Source organism: Penicillium antarcticum (assembly GCF_028974205.1).
Source record: "Penicillium antarcticum strain IBT 31339 chromosome Unknown utg000008l_segment0_segment0, whole genome shotgun sequence".
NCBI classification, from domain to species: Eukaryota; Fungi; Ascomycota; class Eurotiomycetes; order Eurotiales; family Aspergillaceae; genus Penicillium; species Penicillium antarcticum.
In genome coordinates this window covers 33,001-56,276 of record NW_026695306.1, presented here as the reverse complement: position 1 = coordinate 56,276, position 23,276 = coordinate 33,001, and the positions used below count along the sequence as shown (strand labels likewise).

The window sequence follows — 23,276 nt, the reverse complement described above, 5'->3', positions numbered from 1 at the left end:
GCAGTGTTATCTCGCTATGTTGATCCAAACACAAACATATCAAGCTCCCCATACGCCGATTCAATACTATCGTTGACAATGATCTTATCATGACTGCCCTGAGAGTCGGCGTAATCAAGTTCGACTTGAGCCTGGGTGAGCCTCTTCTGAATGTCCTCCTCGTTCTCAGTTCCGCGGGCCCTGAGACGCGCCTCAAGAGCTTCAAGGCTCGGTGGTTTGATAAAAACTCATCGCGCATCGATGCTGGGGTTCGCCTTCATCTGCTTGACGCCCTGTATCTCGATGTCTAGCACCACAACTAACCCTTTACTAGCTTGATCGTCAATGCTCTGCTTGCTCGTGCCATAGTAATTGCCACTGAAATATGCGTGCTCCATGAGAGCACCTTGGGCGCAAAGGGAGGAAAACTCGGAGAGAGAGACGAAGAAGTAAGCGACGCCCTCCACTTCGCCCAGTCGCGGTTTTCGCGTCGTGTGGGATACGGTGAATCCAAACGTGCCAGGGTGTTTATCGAATAACTTTTGAACAAGTGTCCCTTTGCCGACACCTGAAGGACCGGAGATGACGATGGGTCGATGATCTTGAGGCGCTGTCAGAAATGATGTTAGTTTGAATTCCGTTCATTTGATTCAACCCTTGGCGACCTACAGGAGATCATTTCGATAAGAGATTAGCGATTTCTCATATATTAGTGCCACGTCTCAATGTTCAGGTCCTCGTAGGCGGATGGTGCGCACCTTGACGGTAAGCAAAATTATGAAAGAAAATCCGACTCTTTGATCTCTCAGGCTCTAGGGTCATGTGCAGCCCGGGGCTCACTTTACGGGCGCAGCTCTATTGAAAATAGTGTTCTTGTTGGTAACCTCTCCTTTTCAAACATCATCCTCATTAATTTCATTCAGCTTTCAGCCATATGATGGACAAAGCGAAACGAGGAAACCATCCGTCTTTTATCTTTTATCTATTTTTTCTATTTTTTTACTAAATACGAATATGCAGATATTGAATTTGAAGTAGAGGAACCTTGTCACTCTCTTCTGAATGAAACAGACAAGTGTGGAGAATTGTCCGGAAAAGATGGCTAGGCGCGCGGTTTCCGGGGGAAAAAAGTTTAATCTGCGTCATCTCGCGTACCTGACAACCCTTTACAGGCTAGCGCATATCTCAGCATCGCCATATTGACCGCTCCGGCGCTACAAGAATGATAACGTCTACAGTATTATTAGGTCACCAAACCTGAGGTGTTTGGAATAGCGCTCAATCTGAGACATGCTCAATATCACAAGGCGCTGAAAGACCCAAAATAACTGAAGAATGGATTGAACATTTAGCCAAGCGCCCAGATACCTCCTCTAAAATTAGCGTCGATATGGAGTAGATAGTCAAAATATTTGGTTAAGCACCTGGTAGTTCAGCCCCTTGCATCAACGGCTAGATGTCTAGAAGACTGATTCGAGCTCGTCCCTAAGCCTTGACGACTTTTGTTTACAATAGGTCTGGTAGTCTGAACCAAGTGTAAAATCTCCGACATGTCCGCTCATTTGAGGAATGCCTTAACATTCAATTTCGCAATCTTTAGAACATCTTCTACTTCATTAAATTCCAATCAATCACAAAATCTTTACGATGTGCGACCGAGTTTACGAAATCTGCAGCCGGGGTATATAATTTAAAACTGCGATACAAGTGCGTCCACATGTTAGGAAAAGTCTATTTCATTAATGGCTCTGCCCACATTGAGCAGTCCAGCTGATCAAGGGTTGAGAACTGCAGTGGCAGCACTATGGCATTATACTCGAGATGCACCTAGACGATGGCAGTCTGGCATAGCAGACGGGGCGATACTAACGAAGAAATCACACAACCACTCCCATGGCCTGATGTAGACGTAGAGAGCACTCTCTGAAGGTGTGAATCGCACTGAGCCCGATGCTATATCATGAATCAAGGAGTTTGGTGAATAACTGTAGTCATATTGAAGTTGTTGGATCATGCTGCGATCTCCATGCAGGAGAAGATTGCATGTCTGCTAAGGCATTTATGATACCTCAGGCCATTAACATGATACTGTCACGGGAGTAACCACTACAATATATAGACACCGCAATGCTACTATTTGGTTGGTCAAGCGACATAGAAACCAGTTCATTATGAGGCGAATCATTCGTTCAATAAGCCTCCCACCGTTGTTGTCATGGCTTTCATCTTTCTCACCTCATCCTTGGAGGCCAATCCGTTTGAGTCCAGGAGAGCGGCAGAGTGAAATGCGGAAGCCCCTGTCGCCTCAAGAAGCATGCCGATGTTCGATGATCTCACTCCACCACCAACAATGATTTTAACAGGACAAATGGCTTGATGGTCGCTAGTTTGCTTCCAGGCCACTAACTTTGCCAACTGATCAGTGCACTCAGCTGCTTTGATTCCCGATGGGCCTCCATTCGTGAGGAGCGATGCAAAGCCACAATCTTTGATGTCCGCCAACGCGGTCGCCCAATGAGCTTCAGGGATAACATCAAACGCGCGATGAAAGGTACAAGGGTGACCTTCGGCTAATTGCACAAGCGCTTTGTTTCTGGACACATCGATCCAATGTTCCGTCCCATTGCAAGCTTTGTGAGGAAATTGGTTTAAAATACCGAAGACAAAGCCATCGGCTCCGCTGGTTTTTAAACTATTCAGTGTTATCTTCATTGACTCAAACTCTGCTTCATCATAGAAGAAATTTTCGGCCCGTGGCCGAATCATCGCGTAAATGGGGATTGTTATTTGCGACTTGATTTGTTCGAGGGTTTTAGTGTCAGGCGATAAGCCACCGGAAGTGTAGTCTTTGCATAATCTTGATTATGATTAGTCAAATTCAGACATGGCCATCAAAGGTGGAAAATGAAGCATGAAATACTCACTCGATGCGATCTGCCCCGCCTTCCGCAGCAGCTAAGGCCGATTCGTAGTTAAAGCACGCTATTTCCAGGAGGCTGTCTGATATGCGTGGACTCATGGCGGAAACACGTTTGCACATTTAATGTATTCGAACGGAGGAAGGGGAAGGGCGGGGGAACGGAAGAAAGTGGTCCGGGCCGCGTATTGCATACATAACATATAGTATCAATAGCTTGCTGTATTTCATCTCGAAGCCCTACACCGCGACTTCAGACTCATAAATTGGTTCATTCTAGCCAGCATGTTGCGCGACATCTGTCCAATTGTAAACGGGAGGCTCGCGAATAAGTGAGTACGATGTTACTACCGCTCACAATGCTTGACGAAATCCCAAAGAATAGTATGTTTGGGATGAGGTATAGTCCATTGTAAGCGGCCTGGACGTTGCAAGAAAGAGACCCTGGCCAAATGTTTTTCTTCCTTTTCGCATAGCATCCTTGAAACATTCTTGAGCTCGTCTATGGAAATCAACCTGCAGGGCAATTTGGTAGGCAATTTGCGTTGATGCAGTCATCAAAACTTTTGGTGTAACATCTGTCTAAGAATACAAAACTTGCCTGGAACGCAATCCTGTTACGGCCAGTGAACCTGAATTCGACTTCACGAATACAGATGCTACAAAAGCCCGCGGTAAATTGTAAATCATATCAAAGACCTCTGGGGTTGCTAGCAGACATGGGTGCCCACTTTGACTGTACCTCTCGCAGAGATTGAGCAAGTCCTGGATATTGGAGTCTATCCAAAACGCATTATCTTTGCTCGTACCCACAAGCCGGCACCCACGCTAGTATCGATGAGTTGCACAAAATCCAGAAAGTCAATCCCAAAATCGCGTATTCATGCACAGGAGCCGATTGCCAGGGTCCCTCTGCGTGCCAAATTCGGAACTCTCATGGAGGCTACGTGGGCATTGCTGAGAAGGGCGCAAAGCTTGGGGCTGAAAGTGACCAGTGTCTGTAGTTATGTCCCTAGGAATTAACTATGCAACAGGAAGATTTAATTCCTTCTAGCAATGTTTAGAGGCAGGCGCGGCTGATCCCAACGCCGTCATCGCGGTCCAGCAATTCAGGTGTGTTTTCAACAATGGGAAAGCTCTTGGATTTGACATGCACTTGTTAGACATTGGAGGCGGCTGATGACCCCAACTTCGAGAGAATTGTAGGACTGCTGTGCGAAGTTCTTGTGACTCTTATCGCAAATTCGGGACGATTCTACGCACATCTGTTCCTTACCATGGTCTGTCGGGTGATTGAGCGGGGGACTCAGGTTGGTATTGAAATCAAGCTACCAGATATGCTTTATTTGAATGATGGCCGCTACGGATGCTTTACCTCTCTATGGAGGGAGAGCGACCTCTATTTTCCGAATTGAATTGTACCGGACAAGGCTAACTCCGAGCTGGGGTCGCGTGAGTGGACGTCTCACCACTATTCCCACGGGGGTCCGACTTGTGACAGTATGGATCGTATCTCCAACGGTCTGGCAATGAACCACGGGGTAAAGATCGAGGACAGGCTGAGGTTTCCATATATGAGAGGCACGTACATTTTCTTTATGTGATAGTTCCAGTTATAGTCGAGTTAACACTGCTTAAAAAGCGTATACTGCTGCGGCTTGCTCACGCTTCAACAGGGTTCCCAATAACTACATTGTCTTTTATGTTGAGTACTTAAGTAGAGGTTCGTGTGCGGCTCGTGTGCTTGTTCCTGAATCCGATGCGTCCATGATCATCTTATTAAGAAGTAAAACCCAAGTTTATCCCAAGATTCCGGATAGCAGCGTCAGCCCATGGAGTTCTAGTGAGGAAGGGCCCAGGTATTAATGCCAAGAAATCATTTTTCGACTTGTTTCCGAAGCATCAGACAAGTGAGATACTGTGTGGATCGCATGGTTTTTATTATGTGGCCGCTGCCAGCTAGTTATTTAAATAAATCCTACTTACATAACTGACATGCCAGGCTTGCCAAGTAGGTCTATATCACTTGCCCAAGTAGATGCCTTAGCATCCAGGCATCCAAAAGTCTGACCAACAACCCTGCCAAGCCCCCGGGATCACACAAGACCATCACCGGGGTCACGTGCCAGAGTACAATACATGTATCGTATTGTATCCACTTGTGGATGCAACCCATGGTACCGTCCCGATATCATCCACTTTACAGTGACTTGCCTATTTACATGTCCTCACTTTTATCATGTCGCGCCCAGTCATTGCTATTGCAGGACTCGCCTGTGAAACCTCCACCTTCTCCCCAGCACGGACACTGGCCGCAGACTTTCATCCTCGTCGGGGCACAGAAATACTCGACAAGTATCCTTTTCTTCATGTCGGAACTCCACTTGCAGAGGCTGCAGAATGGAAAGGTCTACTTATCGGTCATGCACTTCCTGGAGGGACCGTGGTACAAGCTGATTTCGAATCATTATGCAGCGAGATTATTGCACGCGTGACTGACTTGGTCGCCACGACACCCATTGACGGACTGTGGTTTGATATTCATGGAGCAATGTGCGTTGAGGGCATGGCCGATGTTGAAGCAGAGCTTCTCCGCCGCATTCGGGTTGTCATTGGCCCTGATGTTCTGGTATCGACATCGATGGACCTACACGGAAATGTGTCTCGCCAATTAGCACATCAAACCGACCTGATTACATGCTATCGCATGGCGCCTCATGAAGATGCTTGGGAAACAAAAAAGCGCGCTTGCCGAAACCTTGTTAATGTACTGGGATCCCGCACTGGCAGATTGAAACGGCCATTGAAAGCATGGATTCCAATTCCAATCCTCCTGCCTGGAGAGCAGACATCAACTCGCATCGAGCCCGCAAAAAGTCTCTACGCTCTTATACCTGAAGTGGAAGCCCTGGAGGATGTTTTAGATGCCGCCATATGGGTTGGTTATGCTTGGGCCGATGAACCGCGCAACCACGCCGTGGTAGTCGTTACTGGATGGGCTGAGGACGTCATAATTGCGCAAGCTAAGAGACTTGCCTCCTTCTTCTGGGAGTCACACAAAGAGTTTCATTTTGTGGCGCCAAGCGGATCTCTTCAGAGCTCTATTGACAAGGCACTCTTGTCGTCATCAAGGCCATTCTTCATTTCAGACTCAGGGGACAACCCCACCGCCGGTGGAGCAGGGGACGTGACTTATGGCCTGATCCAGTTGCTAGGCCGAGCCGAATTTTGCCAGGAAGGCGGCCCAACTGCAATATATGCAAGTATTCCCGGGCCGGAGGCTTTGGCCATCATAGCGAATGCCGGAGTTGGTGCGACGGTGACCGTCACCGCAGGTGCTTTGGTCGATAATATTCACTCGGGGCCTGTTACCATGACGGGAAAAGTTCATTCGATCAAATATGGCGATATCCATGCCGAGGTCGAAGCTGTTCTGCAAGTTCAAAATATCTATGTGATCTTGACCAGACGTCGGAAGCCATATCATCTCGAGAAGGACTTTCTCGAGCTTGATTTGAGACCTCGAACATCAGATATCGTCATCGTGAAGATCGGATACCTCGAACCAGAATTGTTCGACATGGCAGCCGACTGGATTCTTGCTCTCACTCCGGGTGGTGTCGATCAGGATCTACCGCGGCTTGGGCATCATCGCATACGCCGGCCCATGTGGCCATTTGACCAAGACTTTTCCCACGACCCTGACCTCAGTGCACAGATCATCCCTTTTTCAAACCAGCCATTGAACTAAGATGGTTCCAACAACTTTATGCTTTACTAATTTTAGTATCAGAAATTGTGAATGGTTCGCAATTGGCCGAAGTGTTTTGACGGTGTTGGAAACAGACCACCCAGTTTGAGCACGTGAATGTTGCACTCTGAGTGACCACGGTGATTTTGTAATGATATTGGAGGCAGTCCGCCATCAGTAGAGTGTGAGATGAACTTGCTTTAATAAACCTATTTGACTCACAAAAAGGCTTCCCAGATCCAGCCTTGAAGGTTTATACTGTGTATTATCCATGGCTAAGCCAAGTTAGTCTTTCCACTTCACTAGCAGCTGGATACTCTTCGCAATCCATTATTGCCAGCCAGTCGTTGTCAATAGGTCGGCAGGATAACGGTCGATGGACCCCACTAGAGCTACCGGTCCGTGAAAAGGATGCTCCTATGAATGTGAAAGGCTTGCGTGCTTTCTTTATGCTGCTAGAAATAAAAGGGGTGAAAAAGTGTAGAAGGGAAGCCTTCCAGGCGTCAAAGCTCTTTTGAGCAAGGTTTATCTGGACACACCCATTTGGAAAGCAATCTGAAAAGATATCATAACATTTCCTTTTGTGTTATTTATGACGTGACGGTTCAATATTTCATCGGAGCCAGGCAACCAATGCAACCTAGCTTCAGACAGCTTCTCTCCTCCAGTTTCGATCAACTTGAACAATATTTTATCTGCCTGGCAAATTTGATACGGTGCTGGCTGGGTTCCTAGATCTAGTTTATGCGGAGGATGACTCACTGTGATGAAAGAACATCCTGAAGCATATAAGAATTGTCATTTCATGGACACGATGATCATGAATAAGCTTGGAGAACTATTTTTTCTAGTTTGATGATTTCATAATCGGTAGACATTTCTATGTAGACTCAATCCACTTCAGACTTTCCACTAGACATGCTTAGATGGATTCAATGTGATTGTCGAGTACATTTGGATCGAATCAGGGTCGTACAGGCAGTCTGATTAGCCTTAACCAGCTATTGCATCAACCTCGACCTCGACAAGCATATCTTTGTTGATGAAACCACCGTTGACCACAATCATAGTGGCAGCTGCTCCTACAAGACCGTATTTTCCTTGGTTCTGCTTGCCTAATATCTCACGAAACCCTTCGCCGACCGCCGCACAATCTTCGTGACAACCGACATACATTTTGACACGGACTATATCTTCCACGCCCTTACCACCTAGGCCTTGGATCGCGTTGATGCTTTCTTGAAGTGCAGTGCGGGTTTGCTGCTTGGCGTCACCTGGGAACAATATTCTCGGTGTGTTCACGGAAGAAAGAAGGTCGACGGAGGTTGTCCCGGAAACAAAAATATGGTTCCCATGACGGACGGCTCGATAGTATCCAATTTGCTCTTCGTAGGGGGAGGGCGTAGCAAAACAGTGTTTTGTTGGCTTGGAAGCCATTGCGGATCTGGTTACGAATCAGACAATACGTACACTTTGAACGGAAATTCTACCAAACGTACGAAGTAACTTTCCTTCGAGCAAAATTTCAACAATGTTTGAATGCGTGATGGTCACCAATGTTTGCCGTGGGGCTGGGCCGATGAAATATACAAATGAGTCATGTTTGTGTGGCAGCTGTAGTCACGAGATGCCCCAACCAAGATAATGAGAGAGCACAGAGTCTACCTTTTCCACAACAATTGCGATGAAATTGGCAAGGTTCTACACGTCCATAAACCAGGACACTGTCAATGCGGTACTTTTTCCTGAGAGGGGAAAAATCAATAAAAGAAGAAATAGGCAGAGAAACTGCCTTCATCACACTGTTCCAAACTTGCACTTCATCACACTGTTTCCAAACTTGCAGGTGATAAAAAGTCTACTGGGTACTCAGGTCATAGGCGCACTCTCGGCTGTCAGGGAACCGTTTCATCGTACTTTTGCCATATCGAATATGCAGAGCCAGGCGATTCATTTACGTTACTCTTCATAACGGATGGTGGAGTTGAATAGGTAATGCAAATTGCCTGACATGACACTTGTGTGTTCATCATTGCGGCAGGCCCGTGCTGCAAAAGACGCTGATCTGCAGGAGAACTATGCGGGTCGCTTCATTTAGCTATTTGAACCTGACGCATCGTATTTTTTGTGTGATCGTGTTTGAGGGTTTGTGCCACTAGCCCCAGCGGAACGTAAGTTTGTGATCCGCTGCTATGAATAGGCCGAGTACTTTTGTCCACCGTCATTACTAACTTCTATTGGACGGGAGATGTATATCCGAGCCTCGGCACACCAATTGTCAGGTATTGTAGATGTAAACAAGAGGGAGGAGGAGGGAGAGCGTTAGGCGTGCCCTGCTTATGAAATCATTGGTATGGGTAACATCATAAAATCATAAAAACTACAGTAAACTAGTGCCACGGCAACATAACAACAACATGCTCGAACACTCAATTTATTGGATGTGAAATTAGTGCGCATGGCAAGCATAGCCATTTAGCAGGAGTGCAATGAGGAAAGCCAAGCTACAGTAGAACGAGCGCTGCACTACGTGGTTGAAATGGATTGAGATATATATCGGTATCCCTCCGCGGGTCACCTTAAATTGAGCGGTGCAACCAACTGAAAACGTTGTCCTAATGCTTTTGATGGATCGGATTAGTTAGGAACTGGGCCAACATACTAACATGGAGAAAGTAGGGTAAGCCATAATTGATAAGGCACTTGTTTCAAGATCCCCCAAAAGGCGATGCCAGTTCGAATTTTAACAGCAAATGCGAAGCCTTCTACGGTCGTTGCAATACGAGTTACTCAATGCGACGTCAAGGGAAAGGAATAAGAAAAGACAAACAAACAAAAAGACGAAGAGTCAGTGACCAAAAGTTCGTCGTGTAGGCCGATATACAACCTAAAATTGACAAGCTGCATGGCGTAGGGTGAAGAAGCGGCCCATGTCTGCCATTGCGTTCGGGCCCGTGACAGTTCCATGCAGGTGCGGCTAGGGTGGGATTACGAATCGTACAGACAAATCGAGTATTTGATCAGTGTAAAATCCGATATATGCCTACGTAAAAATAGCAGAAATCCTGAAGGAAAAGGGCGACAGGGTGGGGCGACGTAAGGTTGGCCAGGTGCATAACGGGTTGACAATTGTCTTCCGCGTGGAGGGGGTGTACTTTTCCGCGCCCAATCAGCTCGGTTTAGGCGGGAAAAAGTCGAGTGCGGGGCCAGGGTCAACGCTCTGTCTTTGTATTAAATAAACTCCCGATCCCTGACCCTTCTTCTCCTTGCAACCTTTTCGCAATGGAGGCCATCGCTGTAGATCCGGATCTGTATGCCCGAGATGCTACCTACAGTCCCGATGACTGGCAATCGTGAGTTAAGGAGAGGGAGAAAAGAAGAAAAAGGGGCTCACGCGTTATTAGGGAGACCACGTCGATCGGGTCTTCGATTTATCGCGGTTTGATAGACAACGGAAGGCGGTGAGTACCACAAGGCGGTGAGGCTTCATCTGCTAACGAAATGTATAGATATCAGTCGCTTTCGGATAAAGAATATCTGTATGTGAACTTCGAATCATGATCATGGATTGCAACTGATCTTCTTGCAGTATTCCATCTGATGAGCAACAATTTGAGACCTATGAAGCCGGGTATGTTTACCCTCCCGGCATGGAGCTCGCCCGCTAACCATTACAGACATCTCGTGGATCTTATCTTGGATTCAGATCGAGAAAATCCTTTGTTCCGCTCGCCGATTGGAGCAGACCGAGAAAAGTATTTGCAGGTTCTTGATATCGGGACTGGCAAGGGAACGTGGGCCATGTAGGTTGAAATTCCGTCTACAAATCAATCACAAACTAATGCTATCAAGCGATGTCGCTGATATGTTTCCGAATGCAACCGTGAGGGGAGTGGATCTTTTCCCGCCCCCCGTCACTTGGATGCCACCGAATTGTGTGATTGAAGTCGACGACATTCTAGAAGACTGGACCTGGCGCGAACAATTTGACCTGATCCATATGCGGAACATGCTAGGGTCTTTTGACCAGCGCGAATGGGACCGGGTCTACCAACAGTGCTTTGAGTAAGTTTTGTCTTTCCAGTGGCATCTGTCCTGTTTAACGTCGTGATAGGAAAATGGCCCCTGGAGGTTGGATCGAGCAAGTTGAAGCTGGTCCATTTGTTCAAAGCGATGACGGAAGTCTACCCCCTGATAGCAATTTGGCTTACTGGGGCCCGCTTATGGAAGCGTGCGGTGCACGCGCTGGGCGTCCCTGTGATATTGTCATGACCATGGGCGAAAGTATCAAGAAAGCAGGATTTGTGGACGTCCACGAAAAGGTTTACAAATGGCCCCTGGGCCCATGGCCGCGAGACCAGAAGTTCAAAGAGGCGGGTATGGTCAACATCCAACACTGGATGTCGGGCATAGAGGGCTGGTGTATGTGGCTGCTGACAAAATACGGCGAGCCTGAGCCATGGACGAAAGAGCAGGTTCATGTCTTCTGCGCTAAGATGCGCTCGGAAATGAAGAACCCTCATTATCACACATATCATAAGACGTGAGTGTTGATTGACCCTTGTATTCTTTCATCACACCACTGACTTGCGTTGCAGGCGAAGAGTGTGGGCCCGAAAACCCTTTCCTGGCGAAGTCCCGCTCGAGGCGATCAAAGCTAGGTCGACAAAGTCCGCTGGCGGCGGTTCGAGCTCTGGATCAGCAAAGGTTAAGTTTTGAACATACTGTGCTTTAGTCTTCCCTCCTGGAGTAATCTTGAAAGATATTTTATTGCTGACAAGCTTCTTGTCAAACCTTTGTGTGTACATATCATGCCAGCTACGAATAGGATTTACTTAATGTACCTTTTTGAACCGGAAAGCACCCTCGTATGCCACTAAGCCTGTAACATAGATGCAATTTCTAGCTTGAATCAGTATGTGATCCATGTAGTCCTGGAGCAAAACATCCAGTTTCAGAGCTCATTTCGGACACAATCTATTTGGGATCTATTTGGGAATATATAATTCATCCAGCTCCAAAGCAGCTACGAGAGGCACGGATTAAAACATGGATGTCAATTGAAATGCTAGAATGGAACACAAAAAAGGCCTACACAAAAAGTACCCCCAGGGAACCCCACAGGCTATACATGTTCTCAGTCACTGTTTTGTCGCCTGAGTTCGAAAGCGCGCAGGATATTCTGGGCTTGATGCCCGATTGAAGGAAGAGGGAACTTATATCGACCTTGTGATTCAACAGAATGCCGGACATCCTCCTCTGTGGCCCATTCAAATGCATGATGCTCTGTGTCCGCCAGTTGTACCGGGACCTCCAGTGGCGATAGCTGCTCCCCCAGCGAGTTTCGCGTTTCACGAACTTCGACAAAGAATGAATATTTGGCGATCCGCATCTTGCCTCCACTTCGGCGATGATGCTCCCAGCAATCGACTGCGACCAGCTCAAGGATACGCGTCACATGTAACCCACTCTCTTCCAGTACCTCTCGTACAACTCCATCGAGTAATGTTCCATCGTCTTGGGGCTCCGATGCACCCCCCGGACCCTCCCAGCAACCAGGCATAGAGTCTGTGAGTGCACGTTGAAGAAGAAGGACGCGGTCGCCGGAGAAAATGTAGGCACCCACCCCGAACGCGTCAAATTCGGGACGGGCATCCGCAAAGTCCGCAAATCGCACCGCGAAATACTTGAGATGAGGGGCAACAGAATACGACATGACGAGGAGGTCAGAGTCGTAGAAGGAAGGAGAGGAGGAAGAGAGGGAGGGTTTGGTTGGGGGGAAGGTGGGGGGGGGGGGAGAGAGGATGTTTTGATGTTACGAGCTCATGTGAACGGTTTGAGTCACGCGACAGAGAATATCAGTCATTTCACAAGGCAGCCATTGTGTTTTTGATTCAGCTGAGATCTCTGGAGCTTGTGCCTTGAGCTACATTCACAACCGAGCTTGCTGTCTTTCATCTGGTGACAACGAGGACAAGTATATCGCCAGCAAACAATACCAAGACGATACAACTATAACCAGAGTGAAAGTGGAAATCTTTTGTTCTATTTTTGAATCTGAATGTGTCTGGCGCAGAATGCCCTGTGGGCACCAGCTGTCCCAGTCGTCTATAATAGCGACCATACAGGTATCACGAAAAAGTCACTCAATGATTTGGAGTATGCGTGGCCAAATCTACATGGTAAATTGCTCGCTCGTGAGCCATTGTTGCTCTAGTTGAAGACAACAGTCTTGTGTCCGTTCAAGATCACTCGACGCTCAGTGACATATTTCACCGCAGTGGCAAGAACGTTGCTCTCGACGTTACTGCCGGCATGGGTCAGCTCCTTGGGGCTCATGCCATGGTTGACCCGGACAACGTTTTGCTCGATGATTGGGCCTTCATCAAGGTCGCTTGTGACGAAGTGAGCTGTGGCACCAATGATCTTGACACCACGGTCGTAGGCCTGATGGTAGGGCTTGGCTCCCTTGAAGGAGGGCAGGAAGCTGTGGTGGATGTTGATGATGCGTCCAGACATGGCAGCGCACAGCGTAGGAGACAAAACCTGCATATAACGGGCCAACACGATCAAGTCAATGTTGTGCTCGCGCACCAGCTCCAGAATCTGGGATTCCTGCTGGGACTTGGTATCCGCAGTAACGGGGAGATGGTGGAAGGGAACGTTGTATGTGGCGGCGAGGGTAGCGAAATCGGGGTGGTTGGACACGATCAGAGGAACCTCAATGCTCAATTGACCAGTTGATTGACGGAAGAGCAGATCGTTCAGGCAGTGGCCGATCTTAGAGACCATGATCAGCACGCGGGGCTTTTTCATGGTGGGGTTGATTTCGAAGTCGAGGGAGAAGGACTGCGCAGTGGGCTGGAATGCAGTGCGCAACTTCCCGAGTTCTGGAACTTCATCGGTAGTAGCTGCGAACTGAGTGCGCATGAAGAAGCGCTGCGAGACTGGGTCACCGAATTGCGACGAGTCGATGATGTTGAGGTTGTTCTCCACCAGGAACGCAGTAACGGCGTGGACGATACCGGCGCGGTCAGGACCGGAGAGAGTAAGGATAAAACTGGGAGCCATGTTGAGAAGAGACGGTGTTGAATCCGTAAAATTGGAGAGCGAGAAAGACGAGATCTCAAATTGTCTTCGAAACCGCAATTTGTGTCTGATGAGTCATCGGAGATCGGCGTACCCGAGGTCCACTCGACATCTTTATTTGTTCGACTTCAACTTCATCTTCATCTTCGTCTTTGTTCATGTCTTTGGCTTCTTCATCGTCTCGTTCCTTGCATCTGTGACCATGTTTGTAGCACCTACATCACACTGCAGATAGATAACTCCCGTCACCTGACCCCCTCCTGCCACTAGTCTACGCGACTTTCAGCCACTTGCCCCCGTTGAACCTGTGATGTGCAGATACATTGGCAGAACTGTTCTCGGCATTTACCAATGAATCCCGACTGTCGAATTAATACCCCTGACTACGCTAATGCACCCCCTATGAGCCAGTGAACGCCACCCAAATTACCGACTGGAACGCTGACTGCCCCGCGATCAATATCCCTCAGAAACCGGGGCAGTGACTACCTGGTCACGGATCTTGAAAACATACCGCATGCGGATATGCTACGATGTCATATCTTGGATGCACACTTAGTCCTTGGCACATCTCAAACCGGAAGGTTGACTATTTAGCCGCTACTGCGTGTGGAACTGATTAGGCGGCCGATCTGGTGATTGTGAGCTGACTTACCCAGGGTCAGAACAGTGCCCAAGATGGCTGACTGTTATTTAGCCAGAACCGAGGCCGAAAGTGCCCCTGCAGGAAATGAGTTCAACCCACTCCAGCACTCGTTCGCGGGGTCTGGGGAAGTCCCTCCGTGTCCCCGGAGTGCTCAAAGCATGTCTCCATTAGGAAATTTGATAGTCTCTCATCGTGCGGTCATCCGGGCCGTCGAGCCGTGGCATAATCTTCAATCGGCGAGGTTCATACGTTGTGTAGCCCACAGTGGAATATAAAAGGCTCCTGTATCCAGGTCACACTAACGTTTCCCAACCTTCCAAGTTTCAATTGCAGCCAAAATCGTCTCGGAACATCATGGCATCTGCTATTTCCTTCAAGATCTACAAGAATGCTCTACTGCTCGCTGCCTTGCTAAGCACTGCAAAGGCGCAGCAGGTTGGCACCAATACCGCTGAAGTCCATCCGTCCTTGACCTGGCAGAAGTGCACCAGCGGAGGCAGCTGCACTTCGCAATCTGGCAAAGTTGTCATCGACGCGAATTGGCGTTGGCTTCACTCCACCAGTGGATACACCAACTGCTACAACGGCAATACGTGGGATACTTCAATTTGCCCTGACGATGTAACCTGCGCCACAAATTGCGCCGTGGAAGGTGCCGACTACTCAGGAACGTACGGTGTGACCACCAGCGGTAGTTCTTTGCGACTGAACTTTGTCACCCAGGCATCTCAGAAAAACATTGGCTCTCGTCTTTACTTGATGGAGGATGACAGTTCCTATGAAATGTTCCAGCTGTTGAACCAGGAGTTCACATTTGATGTCGATGTATCCCACCTCCCTTGCGGTCTGAACGGTGCCCTTTACTTTGTGTCCATGGACGCCGATGGTGGTATGGCGAAACACCCAGCCAACAAAGCCGGCGCCAAATATGGTACTGGTTATTGTGACTCCCAGTGCCCGCGCGATCTCAAGTTCATCGACGGGGCCGCCAATGTGGAAGGATGGGAGCCATCTTCCAATGATGTCAATGCTGGCACTGGCAAGTACGGCTCGTGCTGTGCCGAAATGGACATTTGGGAAGCCAACTCGATCTCAAATGCTGTTACGCCTCATCCATGCGACACCCCGACTCAGGTCAAATGTGAAGGTGATGCTTGTGGTGGCACATACAGTGCTGAACGTTATGCTGGCACTTGCGATCCAGATGGGTGTGACTTCAACCCGTACCGAATGGGTAACCAGTCTTTCTACGGCCCGAGCAAGATTGTCGACACTACTTCTCCCTTCACGGTGGTGACTCAGTTCATCACCAACGACGGCACATCCTCAGGCACCCTCTCAGAAATCAAGCGCCTCTACGTGCAAAATGGAAAGGTCATTTCGCAGTCATCGTCTACCATCAGTGGTGTGACTGGCAACTCCATCACCGATTCCTTCTGCTCTGCCCAGAAGACCGCATTCAAAGATACCGACGTTTTCAGCAAACACGGAGGTCTTGCAGGCATGGGCGCCGGACTTGCCGAAGGCATGGTTCTTGTGATGAGCCTTTGGGATGATCACGCGGCCAACATGCTCTGGCTCGATAGCACCTACCCAACTACTGCCTCGTCTACCACTCCGGGTGCTGCTCGCGGTTCTTGTGACATCTCCTCTGGTGAACCCACTGATGTGGAGGAGAATAACGCAAACTCCTATGTGATCTACTCCAATATCAAGGTCGGTCCCATCGGCTCGACCTACAACTCAGGTAGCTCTGGCTCGGGAACCACTACCACCGCAAAGACCACCAGTACTACCACCACAAAGACAACCAGTACTACCACAAAGGCTACCAGTACAACTACCACAGCAGGATCGAGCACCACTGGGGCTGCTCACTTTGCGCAGTGCGGTGGAAATGGATGGACTGGCGCGACTACTTGCGCCAGCCCCTACACCTGTCAGAAGCAGAACGATTGGTACTCTCAGTGCTTGTAGATCATTGGTGTAAAGCTTGAGGGAGAAAAGCTTGAGGGAGAGGAAAGGAAACCGGAACAGAACAGAACAGAACAGAACACGCGAAGGAAAGCCTATGCTACGCTCTTTGTTAGATTGCTTATTTAAGTTCGTTGATCATATGAGTTCTACTGCGTTAGTGAATTGAATGCGTATTTGCCTATATTACATTTGTGCCCAAGATTCTCGGATGGCTTGTGATGATGAATTTCTTCCAATGTATGATACTCATATCTATGTTGATAATTGCAAATATAGTGAAATGAACTTTCCCAACTGAGATCAAAATAACATTCATTGCCTGGTTTTCCGACCTTACTGTAGTACCATGCGCCAACTTAATGCATATACCATGTACCCAGACGCCTTCTGCAGAGCAGTTCACATGGACCCTAGAGTAACAGGCGCCTGTGGCGATATCTTAGTTCACACTAAAGAAATTATTCAATAGCCACCATGCGGAGAATACTCCGACTAGTCAAGCCACGTCGCTTGACCTTTCTGCACGCTAAACAGAAACCTCAATATCCGGACCCTACTGACGTACACGGGCGTTAGTTCCATGCAGAGTAGGTGCGTGATCGTTTAATCTGCAGGGGGCTATGCGTTCTCGGGGATATAAGCTGCATATGACTGTCTATCAGGGTCGCATGAAAAAGAAACCGCTACATTGAGATTCACAATCAAATTCACAACCAATGCATAGGAGCTAGGCCCCTAGATTAAGCCTAGGTATTCTATGACTAGGTGTCTATCTCTGAACACTAGACAAAAATTTGCTCGTTCAATAGTAAAGCGGAGGCTATTTAACACCTGGATAAATCAGTCAAACCTCTAGCCAAGATTGCGCGCGAAGCTTGTATATTTCTGTCGTAATGTGGATTCCTCTCCTACAGTGATACCCACCACCAACGTTTCATTTGCTACTGTCAGATTCTAACAGCACATGGTAACTGGCAGATGAATAACAATAATTAATAGGAGGGATATGAGAGCCATGCATCGAGATTAGCATATTGTGACTGACCGTATCACGGACACAGTAGCTCAGTCTTGTCCGGTTTGTTGTGATATGGCCTCACGAGAATGATGCGATCGCTTTCGCTTAGCTTCTGGTGTAAGTCACCAATCGTGCTTATCCCCGCATTTACATTTCTGCACGGCCGCACTGTCGAACCTAGCGCCTAGAGTGGTGCCCTCCTTCATGCATAAGTAATTTCCGATTCTTCAGCCACCAGGGACTCCAACGCCGTGCCTAAATTGGTGTTCACCTTGTCCCTTTCTTCTTCCGTATCAAAAAAAAATTTTATGACCATAAAAGTATTCTGAATTAGAATTATCTACGGTAGACGGCCCGAATAGGCCGCAAGCACGGGTCTATGAAGACGCTGCTTGGGGCATCATTCCCTATGCGGGGTTCCTTTTTGACCCCAGCACACTAAACGATTGGCTGGCTTTGCGAAGGGTATTTGTATTAACTAGCTACAGTCTTTCCGTTCGTGTCTCCAAGAAAAGTTGATATAACTTAGTTGGGGTTATCGATTCTTCCAATTTGTTAAACCAAATCACAATTTCCTGAACAAGATGCATTTCACACCTCTGTTTGTTACACTGAGCATAGCTAGCCTTGTGCTCGCCGCACCTGGGAAATCACTAGTCAAAAGGGCTTCATCCTTCCTCTGTGAGTAATGAGTATTATACACATCTGGCAGACTCACATATTGATCAATTATCCTGCAGGGTTTGGATCCAATGAGTCCGGTGCAGAGTTTGGAAACCAGAATCTTCCAGGAGTACTGGGAACAGATTATATGTGGCCATCCACGTCAGCAATCCAGACTCTACGTAGTGATGGAATGAATATCTTCCGCGTAGCTTTTGCTATGGAAAGATTAGTTCCAGGAACACTGACGTCTAGTATGGATGCAACATACCTTTCAGACTTGAGAAACGTACGTAAATCTTGGCGACATACAGAGCCGGGCTTTCTACAATGCTGATATTTGCTGATATTTGGTAAATAAAATAGACTGTCAACTACATCACCTCCACTGGTGCTTACGCTGTTCTTGATCCACACAACTATGGGCGCTAGTAAGTTGCCATGGTCCGCAAACCATGAAGTTGCTGTTGACATAACTCGATTCTAGCTATGGTAGCATCATTTCATCAACAAGTGATTTTGCGGCATTTTGGAAAACTTTAGCGACAGAATTTGCATCAAACGAGAAAGTCATTTTTGATACAAGTAAATGAGGACTTTCTCAATTTTTGTCAATTCCGCTAACCTCTCAGACAATGAATTCAACTCGGAGGATCAAATGCTTGTCCTACAACTCAATCAAGCCGCCATCGACGCTATTCGAGCAGCTGGTGCCACCTCGCAGTACATATTTGTGGAAGGGAACTCTTGGACCGGAGCTTGGACATGGGCCACCGTCAATGACAATATGAAGAATCTGACAGACCCGGAAGATAAGATCATCTATGAGATGCACCAATATCTCGACTCCGATGGCTCCGGCACCTCAGAAACTTGTGTTAGCTCAACTATTGGCCAAGAGCGTGTTGTCGCCGCGACGAAATGGCTCAAAGACAATGGAAAAAAGGCATTCCTTGGAGAGTTTGCGGGAGGCGCTAATTCCGTCTGTCAAAGTGCCGTGACTGGAATGCTCGAATACCTGCAAGCAAACAGTGACGTTTGGCTCGGTGCAACTTGGTGGGCTGCTGGCCCTTGGTGGGGAAACTATATTTATAGTTTTGAGCCTCCTTCAGGAACTGCTTATGTCTATTACATGGACCTTCTCAAGAAGTACTTCCCAGGCTCAGCCGGTGGGATTTCTACAACCACTGCCACTGCTACTATTACGGCCACAGCAACCAAAGCTACAAGTACGACAACTACTAAGACTACAGCCACTACAACAGCGTCTGGATCGACAGCGGTAGCTCAGCACTATTCTCAATGTGGTGGCATTGGATGGAACGGAGCTACGTCCTGTTCCAGCCCTTACACCTGCCAGAAGCAGAATGACTACTACTCGCAGTGTCTATAGGGTTGAAAAAGATACAGATAGCAGTACTGCAGTATCGATCTCCATGGAAATCTCTTGAGATATGATTCTTCGATTGAGGCGTACTGCTTTTTTTCTTTCGAACAACGATTACATAGCAGTTTGATTTGTGAGAAAATTTCAATCATGTGAAAATTATTCCATCCAGTGTAGTGGCGTTCATCAAAGCATTGACACGATATCTTTACAAGTTCTAGATTATTGCTCCATAGCGTTGACTCGTGATCACACCTCTACCCTTCAACCTCTGAGCTTCACCTGTGACCCAACAACGCTCACATATCGGGGTGCCTATAAACGTGAGTGAGCATCAAGGTGAGTGATGGTGCAAATGCAAATCATGAAAGGCGTGGATTTGGGCTCATCCTACCTTCAGTTCTTCACTCATTCCCAGGCTCATCAATTTTCATACCCATTTGGTCGGTCACTTTCCATCTCTCATTAGCACACCTACTTCACTGTCAATATCACTTTCCGTACTACTCAAGAACAAAAGGAGCCATATAAAAGATGCTCACGACGACGGTTAGAATTTTCGTTGCGATGTTGGCCCCCAAGTATTAAGTCATTTTGTGGATGAAGACAGGGAATGTACCTTTCCTAACAGCTCGAACAAATTGAACAGGCTCTAGTCCACTAGCCGAGTAAATATAATAGCTTTAAACGATATACCCTAGCAAGACATTTTCAAACCCGTTCAAGGCCTATTCAAAAAGACAAGAAAACTGATGCTACACAGTCCAACTGTAGTACTTACCCATCTACCCTGCTTGACGATGAGCTCAACGTCGTACGCCAGCCTCGACCAAATACTGTACCTCTGCTGCAGGAACCTGAATAAGAAGAAGACAAGATCTACGACAAGGATGCGCTAAGCCGTACCCACTATTTTATAGGTTGGCAAGTCACCCTTAACAACAAGGCTGTGATCAAAGATACCGAAGAAGGCCTAGTATTAGCACCGACCGTCAGCTGGCAGTTTTTCCTAAAACAGAAACTTCAAATTCTCCTTCGAGAGAAAGTCTCCCTTAACAAGAGAGTTAGGGTCGATGAACATAGTGATTGTTGTGTTAGTCAATGATCGTTCTGAGCGTGATCTGACCAAGCACTTCAACAAACCCGACATTATTTAGGCTCTTATTGGGAACAGCTCCGGATGTGGCTGAGTCAGTTCTGTCGTGGAAAGAGACTCACGCTGAGGGTCTCTCTCAACTACATATTAGAGGTTTTCACTTCTCTATCCACTAGACGGAAAGGGGAGAAGAGAGATAAATATTTCGGCATACGACGGATGCTTGTTGATTGAGAGGCCCAGCTCGATGCGAAACAAAATGTACGTGGATAGCGAGCAATTTGGCGCCGCGTTTATAGCTTGATCGGCCGTTTGACCACCTACGTTTACCACTTTTTCCCCCGGAAATCATGATACTTGCGCCTGTCCCATTGTCCTATATGTGACGAACTGATACTGGACTAAAATGACATTCTCACTACCACGAATGTTTGAATATGTAGCTAGCTTAGGCTATAGACATTGGATATATATTCATTATTCTTCCATCTTATCGATATCAGTTGTTTACAGTAGCCATGCATCAGAATCAGTAATTGACTTTTTCAAATGTGCTGCCTGTCGGCTCGAAGGCCTTTCGTGTGTCTCTTGAACCTTCAATAGGGTATAGTCTGGCCAACACGGCGTTTTGTTGCCCCAAACCTTGACCCACTGTGGAACACACTCCCGCGCCGGGAAGTTGAGATTTCATCCACGCGATCGCGGACGTGAAAATTTCCCAGGAGATTTATTAAGCTTCTTAACGAAGAACTTCCAGGTGTTTCTTTAGGAACATGGCCAGCCCCGACGACTATCGCTTTGGCAACAACATCGGCCCAAGAGACCGCAAATGGCTTTGGGAAAGACTTCACAAACACAAGCCAAGCGACTTCTCAACTGAGAATCTCTATGAAGCAGTCGCAGAGAGTCCTTTTTATCTCCTCCCTCCAGAATTACGACTGCGCATCCTCCGTCAGGCATTTGGAGACTGCAGAGTTCATCTACATCTTGCCGGCGGGGCAAGAAGTGCAAACGCTTTGGTTGGGGATGTTATACGAAATCCCGATCGATTTGAATGGTTCGGTCGTGTTTGCGATCGTCCCCCGAATCGAAAACCAGTCAACGACGACTGCAGGCTTGCACTTCAGGACACACATCCCCGATCAGGTCAGCTCGGTGTGATCGGTTGGCTCTGTAGTTCTCGGCTTGGGTAAGTCCTTGACAACCACTGACAGCACCCCCTTCTCGGTTTAACGAATGCCCAGACACATGGAGGGTACCCACATTCTCTACTCCACCAACATTTTTTTCCTCGATGACGAAGATTTATTGGAGAATATAGACGTGGTACTGCCAGCAAAACATCTGATTCACATACCAGCTCTAGAAGTTATGATGGATGGGAAATTGTTCAACCTACCTGAGTGGGCTATGGAGTTTGCGACGCGACACTGGGCGTACCGGAGACTTGAAAGAATTGGGTTCAATTTGAAAAACCGCTTTCCATCGCTGCGTCATTCATACATCTCCCTCGGGGTTCTGCACTCTAGCGAGGCCCGTGAAGATCGAGATCCTGCCGTGATAGAAAGAATTATCAGTTCCATCGATGAGATTGCTTCGCGAATGCGCAAGGATCTTGAAGTCGAGGTTGCGCTTCCGGAGACTTTCTTCCGTGATTTGCAGCGGAAGGTTTCAGACGGAAGTGCCAATCACTATTCGCAGAGCGATGATGGCAAGAATATGATTTGGAAAAAGCGATGTGATAGTGGGAGAGAGATGGTGTTATCTCTTGGGAAAGCGGACGACTTTAGTGACTATAGTGACAATGAAGAGGAAGAAATGTACTGATTATGGTGCCGCTAGGAGTTTAAATCTAATCATTTGATCATATCTAACGGGCAATTTATGACTAGAGCTAGAGCCTAGAACTAGAGACACATCAGGGGGTCACAGTGAATTGACCTCATGTACGGAAATCAGAAAAGGCCTGCGCAGTCGGAATTCGCAGTTGAAACGTCTCCAAATCTCTGGGTGGGCCAAACGAAGGTACCGAAGTTAGGGACTTTTTGAAGGTAAGGTTTCGGGCGACAGGTAAACCGCTTTTGGAATGGTGCCAAGTTAAACACTTTTGCTTGTTATTAGCTTAAATTAATTTGGTCAGAGATTGTTCTTTGATCTATTTAACCTAGTATCCTTGATTAGTCCAAGCTGAACTTATACACTGCTGCTCCTACATTTACCCTCTGGATTTTGTTTTGTGAGGGTGGATCCTGTGCTTCTCATCCCTAAATACAATGGACCGCGGAGCAGAGGCGCAAGGCTCGCACGATTCAACGACAGTATCGGCAACGGCGACAATCCACAAGTGTTACCGAAGCTACCGACCATGCAGCTCAAATTAGTCCGTACCGTGCTAATTTTGCTCGCATACCAGCCGTGCCTGTTGCTGAGCTTGCTTTTCCTACCTCCCCCTTGTTTGCCCTTCTCTGAGAGGAACATACGCTGCCTAGAGAAATTCCGCCGCAATTATTGAACCTAGAACTGCCGCTCTCCCTCGATTTCTATCTGCCGTAATCTCAATGCAGGTCACTCGTGGACTCTCCAGGCGAAGAGCTTGGAAGACAATTGCTAATTTGAGGCCCCCGTTGCGATTCTTTCCCTCTCGTGACAACTCCTTCGTCTTCCGAGCTTGGCTGTCCAGGAGGTGCTCGAGGTCGACGGCGCTTCCAAGCACCTAGTCATATTCAATCGATTGAACCTTAATATTTTGTCCA

At 47.6% G+C, this 23,276-nt stretch overlaps 10 protein-coding genes across 10 annotated transcripts; 5 read left to right on the top strand and 5 right to left on the bottom strand.

The window, feature by feature from the left end:
• Positions 1 to 14: 14 nt before the first annotated feature.
• On the bottom strand, positions 15 to 658 carry N7508_007559 (uncharacterized protein; the record flags this gene model as incomplete). The annotated part of the gene is made up of 3 exons (XM_058465623.1): positions 15 to 180; positions 304 to 589; positions 649 to 658. 3 exons carry the CDS (start codon positions 656 to 658, stop codon positions 15 to 17), a joined length of 462 nt encoding a protein of 153 aa, XP_058316951.1.
• A 1,502-nt stretch (positions 659 to 2,160) lies between these two features.
• Positions 2,161 to 2,998, bottom strand: N7508_007558 (copper homeostasis protein CutC; the record flags this gene model as incomplete). The annotated part of the gene is made up of 2 exons (XM_058465622.1): positions 2,161 to 2,836; positions 2,904 to 2,998. The coding sequence occupies 2 exons, from the start codon at positions 2,996 to 2,998 to the stop codon at positions 2,161 to 2,163; spliced, it is 771 nt and encodes a 256-aa protein (XP_058316950.1).
• A 2,137-nt stretch (positions 2,999 to 5,135) lies between these two features.
• N7508_007557 (M81 family metallopeptidase) lies at positions 5,136 to 6,647 on the top strand (the record flags this gene model as incomplete). Its single annotated transcript, XM_058465621.1, has 1 exon — positions 5,136 to 6,647. The coding sequence occupies one exon, from the start codon at positions 5,136 to 5,138 to the stop codon at positions 6,645 to 6,647; it is 1,512 nt and encodes a 503-aa protein (XP_058316949.1).
• A 993-nt stretch (positions 6,648 to 7,640) lies between these two features.
• Positions 7,641 to 8,084, bottom strand: N7508_007556 (YjgH family protein; the record flags this gene model as incomplete). Its single annotated transcript, XM_058465620.1, has 1 exon — positions 7,641 to 8,084. The coding sequence occupies one exon, from the start codon at positions 8,082 to 8,084 to the stop codon at positions 7,641 to 7,643; it is 444 nt and encodes a 147-aa protein (XP_058316948.1).
• A 1,845-nt stretch (positions 8,085 to 9,929) lies between these two features.
• N7508_007555 (class I SAM-dependent methyltransferase) lies at positions 9,930 to 11,366 on the top strand (the record flags this gene model as incomplete). The annotated part of the gene is made up of 8 exons (XM_058465619.1): positions 9,930 to 10,000; positions 10,052 to 10,108; positions 10,157 to 10,186; positions 10,237 to 10,278; positions 10,325 to 10,450; positions 10,500 to 10,712; positions 10,762 to 11,190; positions 11,246 to 11,366. 8 exons carry the CDS (start codon positions 9,930 to 9,932, stop codon positions 11,364 to 11,366), a joined length of 1,089 nt encoding a protein of 362 aa, XP_058316947.1.
• Positions 11,367 to 11,784: 418 nt separating this feature from the next.
• On the bottom strand, positions 11,785 to 12,363 carry N7508_007554 (NUDIX hydrolase; the record flags this gene model as incomplete). Its single annotated transcript, XM_058465618.1, has 1 exon — positions 11,785 to 12,363. One exon carries the CDS (start codon positions 12,361 to 12,363, stop codon positions 11,785 to 11,787), a length of 579 nt encoding a protein of 192 aa, XP_058316946.1.
• Positions 12,364 to 12,860: 497 nt separating this feature from the next.
• N7508_007553 (formyltetrahydrofolate deformylase) lies at positions 12,861 to 13,718 on the bottom strand (the record flags this gene model as incomplete). The annotated part of the gene is made up of 1 exon (XM_058465617.1): positions 12,861 to 13,718. The coding sequence occupies one exon, from the start codon at positions 13,716 to 13,718 to the stop codon at positions 12,861 to 12,863; it is 858 nt and encodes a 285-aa protein (XP_058316945.1).
• A 1,018-nt stretch (positions 13,719 to 14,736) lies between these two features.
• Positions 14,737 to 16,359, top strand: cbhB (putative 1,4-beta-D-glucan-cellobiohydrolyase; the record flags this gene model as incomplete). The annotated part of the gene is made up of 1 exon (XM_058465616.1): positions 14,737 to 16,359. One exon carries the CDS (start codon positions 14,737 to 14,739, stop codon positions 16,357 to 16,359), a length of 1,623 nt encoding a protein of 540 aa, XP_058316944.1.
• Positions 16,360 to 17,961: 1,602 nt separating this feature from the next.
• On the top strand, positions 17,962 to 19,433 carry egl2 (putative endoglucanase; the record flags this gene model as incomplete). Its single annotated transcript, XM_058465615.1, has 5 exons — positions 17,962 to 18,058; positions 18,118 to 18,329; positions 18,407 to 18,471; positions 18,528 to 18,625; positions 18,673 to 19,433. The coding sequence occupies 5 exons, from the start codon at positions 17,962 to 17,964 to the stop codon at positions 19,431 to 19,433; spliced, it is 1,233 nt and encodes a 410-aa protein (XP_058316943.1).
• Positions 19,434 to 21,296: 1,863 nt separating this feature from the next.
• N7508_007550 (uncharacterized protein) lies at positions 21,297 to 22,350 on the top strand (the record flags this gene model as incomplete). The annotated part of the gene is made up of 2 exons (XM_058465614.1): positions 21,297 to 21,712; positions 21,768 to 22,350. 2 exons carry the CDS (start codon positions 21,297 to 21,299, stop codon positions 22,348 to 22,350), a joined length of 999 nt encoding a protein of 332 aa, XP_058316942.1.
• Between the last annotated feature and the right edge of the window lie 926 nt (positions 22,351 to 23,276).